This window comes from Podarcis erhardii (genome assembly GCF_964252035.2).
Source record: "Podarcis erhardii genome assembly, chromosome: 4".
In the NCBI taxonomy this organism is placed as follows: Eukaryota; Metazoa; Chordata; class Lepidosauria; order Squamata; family Lacertidae; genus Podarcis; species Podarcis erhardii.
The window spans coordinates 34,055,320-34,061,400 of NC_138508.1; the positions used below are offsets into that span (position 1 = coordinate 34,055,320).

General features: G+C 42.2%; 1 protein-coding gene across 2 annotated transcripts in view; it reads right to left on the reverse strand.

Annotated features, from left to right (window-relative positions):
* GRAMD1C (GRAM domain containing 1C) overlaps positions 1–2,230 on the reverse strand; it is a 58,204-nt gene extending 55,974 nt beyond the window's left edge. Inside the window, exon 1 of one of the 2 annotated variants that reach the window (XM_081859712.1) lies at positions 2,134–2,230. In XM_081859712.1, coding sequence (XP_081715838.1) covers positions 2,134–2,136 — 3 coding nt within the window. In that variant the 5' untranslated portion in view covers positions 2,137–2,230. Of the gene's footprint in view, positions 1–1,975; positions 2,051–2,133 lie in introns of those variants that run through there. The other variant, XM_081859711.1, reaches the window with a different exon arrangement.
* Between the last annotated feature and the right edge of the window lie 3,851 nt (positions 2,231–6,081).

Below are 6,081 nucleotides of genomic sequence, written 5' to 3' on the forward strand. Positions count from 1 at the left end.
AGGATGTATTTTTTAAAAAATGATTCCCTACCTACAGTCTGAAGTGATACAAACTTTAGCCCATTCTATAGCCTGTGTAGATCAGACTATAATCAGCACAGCACTAAGAAATACTACCTTTATTTTGTTAACTTTTTATGTGGGGCAAGTGTTTGCCTCTCCCATTCCCAGAAGGTATGTGCTCTCTCACACAGCAGAGCAGGATCACTCAGCTAACCACAGAAGGTTTTAAGTTCGCCTTAAAAACCAGCAAAGCTAACCCTCTGACATCAATATCCACCATTTTGAGAATACTTAGCTTTGGAGTCTGGGAGTTTAATTCTCTGGAGCAGTGAAGATTTTCAGCCCAATGGCCACATCCCCTTCTAAGCAAGTGGTGGGTGGGGCCAGAACAAAAGTGGGCGGAGCAACAAAAGTTGCTTTTATTTTTGTGCAGTAGTTTGGTTTGCACATGCACTCATATCCCTCTGTCCTCCATCCAAATGAACAAAAAGCATTATCAAAAGTCAAGGGCGTATTCTAACCACACAGAAACACTTGAGGAGGGTGTGAAGCAGGTCACACACCCCATGCCTGTTTTTTTAATTTTCTTGCATGTGCTAGAGAGGAAAAAATATATGGAACTACTAAGCCATAATTCAGTGTTTATTTAAAAATGAAAACTGCAGTACAATACCCTTTATATGTAAATAGAATAAAATAAATTTGACACTGAAAAGGAACACACAGGATTATCACCACAGGACCAATATATAAGTAAAGTATGCTGGTCCACATCATGCCTCAAGACTCTTGACCAAAGACTGCCAAGATAGCTCAGTCAGTTGAGCATGAGACTCAATCTCAGGCTTGTGGGTTCAAACCCAACTCTGTGATTCTATGAGTAAACAGTGGAGTTGGTAGGAACAAAGATATTTGAGGGAAAGTATATGAAGATCCCAAGGGTGGACAAGAGAAACAGTGCTCTTTAGAAAATCAGCTTTCACCCAGCTTAAATAGGATTCTTAATGTATTATACAGTCAAACCTTGGTTCCTGAATGGCCTAGTTGCCAAACAAATTGGCTCCTGAACGCCGCAAATCTGGAAGTAAGTGTTCTGGTTTGCAAATGTTTTTCGGAAACCGAACATCCGACGCAGCTTCTGCTTGAGTGCAGGAAGCTCCTGCAGCCAATTGGAAGCCATGTCTTGGTTTTCGAATGGTTTTGGGAGTTGAATGGACTCCCAGAACGCATTAAGTTTGAGAACCAAGGTACCACTGTATATAAAAACGTATTCTAATGCACCAGCATTATAACACTATACAATTCCAACAGTATTTGCGAAAGGACAACCACATGGTAACGGCCGACAAATGTTTACTTTTAAACTTCTTTTGTAAATGAAGTTTACAGAAGTTAATAACGGCAGTGAAAGGTTTCATTTTAAATTCATTTGTAAATGTTTTCTGTGGAAGCATCCTCAGAACACTCCAGAGCTGAGGGGGGTGCGGGTGGTCAAAAAATAAAGAACAAAGCATAGTCCTATCAGGTATGGAGTTTTTTAGCCCTCCTTTACAGGCTGGCTTACAACACACATAGTTTACACAATCTATAGGATCAAAACGTCTTAAGAACTAGCATTTTAAAACAGGTTTATGTGCATATTAGGATTGCTCCTCCCTCTATTCCCCTCCAGGACTCCAGCACCATTTAACAGCTGTGTGACAGGCAGAAGTTCAACAAGTGAAGTTCTTCCTATTACTGGATCTGCATGGCAGGAAATCTGAACCCTTTTGCTTAAAGATACAGAATTCCTGCCAAGTAAAAAAAATTGTTGGGCAGGAAAGAAAAACCCCGTGACCCATAGCCGGGTGTTAAGGGGAGTAAGCAAGCAGCAAATTTTCCCTTCAAAAGGGGAAACTTTTAGACCTCAAACGTCTACCTACTTTATCAGCAACGACTACCGACAGTTTGCAAGAGAACAAAAAAGAAGCACCTGGCAGGAGAGGACTCTGAATACAGGGACGCTATTTGAAACCTCCAAGTCCGCAGCCATCCACTAACTAATAGACTGAAGAGCCTATTAAATTTTGCTTTTGCAAAATGGGTTGGGGGAGCAGAGGAAGCACAAGTGGCAAAGATCGCAACGCTTACCATGGAGAGAAGAAAGAAGATGCAACCTGCAAGCGGGTTGTCTCAAAAATTAGCACCATAGGGCTGCCTGCAACGCCTCTCTCCCCAGCAATTTAAAGGGCCAGCAGCATTAAGCAAAATACACAGAGAGCGCGCGGAAAATGAGTTTCTCTCGCCTACGGCTATGAGAAGTGCCGGCTCCTTTCGAAGCAGGCGATTTGTCCGACCATTGAGGCTTTGGCCGAGCTGCCCTGTGCTGTGGAGATGTTTACACTGGAAGGTTTTTGCGAGGGAATTATAAAAGTTGCACTTACTGAGTGTGCGATATTTTTTATTATTTAGGACAAAAATAAGAACCAGGATGGCTGGGATTTCGTCCTTCTCTTGAATAAAAGGTTTGTTTTTCAAAGGGGGGGGGTTAAGACCCAACCATATGTACAAACGAATATCATCTTTCTCTCACTCTCTTATGTACAGTGTACACATTGAAAGATGGTGTTGTCGAGGCATTTTCATGAGCGGAGTATTCTCTCAAGTCTGGCAATACCTCCCTGACATGGGCGCAGCCAGGATTTTTGTTAGGAGGGGCAGACTTGGGGGGGGGCAGAACCTGTGATTTGTACTGATTTTGATGCAAAATCCCCCTGCCCCCGCCCATGCTCCCTCATGTGTAGATGGTCACTATTAGTAATATATAAGTGGGACAATACACTGCAGAGTAGTGGTTCTACTTCATTCATATTCAATTTTATCTCCCCCCCATCCACTTTCAAGAGACACTCAGCCTTATGTGGCTACTGAAGAGGCTCAGTCCTCACTGGCTTGGTTTTTGGGGTGGGGCGGAGAGAAGTTGCTCCCTTCGTTTTGTTTTACTAGATTTTTTTTTACTTTTGCACACCTAGGTTCCCGGCCCGCCGCCCCCCAGCCTGTTCATATCTCTTGTGCTACATAAGTAAGAGCAGACTCCACCCACCCGCCGAAGACTGAAATGATGTCCTTTATTTAGCGTGTATTTCCAATAAAATGATAGCTCACCTTTCTGATCAAGGAGACACACTATACAGCATTACAGCACAATAAAACCACAACAAAAGACAAAACCAATAAAATAATTCGGCTAGTTCAACCTATGCTATATATATTTTACTGCGTGGTATATCAGCCACAGCATTGCATTTGAGTGCCATGTGCTTCAAAACAGAGCCACCTATAGGAGCGTAATATGTTAACAAGCTTTTTTTAAATGTAAAAAAAAATTGTTTGTTTCACCGCTTCAATCTCCGAGTGATGCGAGATTCCACTGATTTCCTTGTTAACAAAGCAGGTTCTTTTTTTCTAATATTTAGTATTTATTTATTTAATTTTATAATGTATGTCAAACAGAGAGAACAATTATAACTGACACAAATTAAAAGATGAAAAACACAACTATAAAGGCACATAGTATAGATAGTTGCATGAGTTAAAATAACAAAGTCCAAGTAAAAACTATCAATGTTATCAGATTTTCAGTTCCAGATTAGGTTCTTCTCTTTTTATTTTTATTACTCCTCCCTGTGTTTATAGTTCACATTTTTGTTCTAATTTCCAGCGCTGATGGCTCTTTCCCCCCGTTATGCAGTCATTAGAGCTAGAATATTTTTGTACTAAAGCTGAGATTCACACAGCTTTATCAAAAAGTGTGCTGCCAGAAGTCTCTCAAGTCACAAGAGTTGGTGACTGTGAAATAACTGAACTGCTAATAATCTTACAATATAAATCTGGACCTGAAATGTTGGCGTTTGTGTGAAAGAGAGAATGAAGTAATAATAATAATAAAACTGAAATGTTTCCAGCAAATTGGAAACTTGGGGCTGGCTGAAACCCAGGTCTGCCGCTATTTGTGGTGGCCTCAAAAGGTGGATGCTCTAGAGAAGCTGGAATATCAGAGTCTAGGCAGACTCAGGGCTCTCCAGAAGCTGGTATTCAGTGGTGCACTCCCATCTGCTGAGAGGCTGCTGAATTTTCACTACCTGCTGTGGGCTCCTGCTAAACAACCCAGAAGAGCCCACTGGGAGCTCCAAAGTTATTACAATAGGGTTGCTGAGAACCCATCAGCTCTCTCTAGTGGCCATGGATGCTCAAAGCAAGCATCTCGCGCCCTTTCAATCCCAGTCTCTGCTTTTCGTAACAAGCATGGATATAATAGCTCGCTGCTCTATTCTATGCTGGCAGCAGACCCCTTCGTATAGACAATGTTTCTACCGTTCATGTTCCCCATCCCTGGGGAGCAAGAACATGCAGGGTCCTTCTGCCTCGACCTCGAAATCTGTTCTTGCAGAGCTACAGCTCCACTTGTGAATTTGTAGGATGCATAGAAGCCCACTGCTAGGGACTGTGGGGGCTTCAGTCCCCACAATAAAATATTTGAGGAGGCCAGGCCACCAGAAAGTTGATGGGTGTTCCCATTCAAATGGTGTGTGCGCACTGTGTCATACGATCAATTATGCAGGGCAGGGCTCACCTGGGCCTACACAATACTGTATTTTATTCAAGTTGGCACCCCTAGTAGAACCGAAGGGCATCTGCACATGTGCAGCAGGGTATATTGTTGTCATCAAATAATGACAGCTATTAGAATAATAGAATATCAGTTAAAGCATACATGACAGATGGCCATCCAACCTCTGCTTAAAAAGCTCCAAGGAAGGAGAGCCATAAGGGATAGATGAGTCTTGCCAAAAGCACGTACAGTTACTAGGCCGAGGGCAGAAGATTGTCCACCTGTGCCCAGTCCAAATCGTATGCCCGTAGGAACCCTGCCCTTACTATATGCTGTGGAATACAACTCCTATCAGCCCTGACCACTGACCACACTAGTTAGGGATAATGGGATATGGAAACCACCAGGTTTGAGAAGGCTGGTTTAAATTGTTTGTTTGTTTAGATCATCAGCTGGTATGTGGATGAAAGCAATTATATTTAATGGTGGTAATCTGCCCTGTTGCCATGACAATGCTAGCATGAGTCTTATTGAATCAAATCTAAAATATTGAACACATAGTTGCTTAGATCTCTGTCTCATGTTATTGAGAATGCAGGAAACAAAGCAGAGAAGATGAAAAATACATTGCAACGGCTTTTGTAGCATTCTCTGTTTAATAAAGATCAGGTAAGAAGAACTATGTACAACAGGTCTCCTCTCCTTTCGCTATTTTCCAGCCCTCCTGCCTTCTGCTTGGGCCTGACCTCTTACACTAGATATGCAAAGCCAGCTTTCTAGACAAAGATGTGCCAGAACTCACCATGAATGTCTCCCTTGTTCTCTTATAATGGCAATGGCGCCCACCTGAGAGGTGCCAGAACTGAGTTCTGGTGAGTTCTGGCTGAAAACAAGCCCTGTAATGCAATCTTATAGATATCGTCACATGTGCCTTTTTAGCTTCTGTTGGTAAAAGTAGGCTGAAAAGATTTAGGATAGCTTCTGTTGGTAAAAGTAGGCTGAAAAGATTTAGGATGACAGGTAAACCACCAAACTCAATTACCTGTGCATACATTAAATCTGCTGAATTTCTCACCCTTGTTATCAACAATACAAGAAACAACTCACCAAATGAGATAACCGGTCTCTGAGCACAGGGACGGGCAGAAAAACATACCGTATTTTTCCATCTACAAGATGCCCCCATGTATAGGACGTCCCCTATTTTGGGGGATTCAGATTTAAGAAGATGGAGGGAGATGTATCCGTGTATATGAAGCCCCCTAATTTTTGACTATATTTTTTAATGGGAACCTAGTCTTTTTCACTACATTGCTAGGAGCATGGGACATTGCTAGGGACAAGAGATCTGTGACACCCCAGATTCATTCACCCTTTCTTCATTTTTACATTACATTTCCCAGGGCTAAGCCATGAAATTGAAAACAGACTCTAGGCATGGCACAGTTAAGTCCAACTATTCCCATGGGTCATGAGACTATTTATTC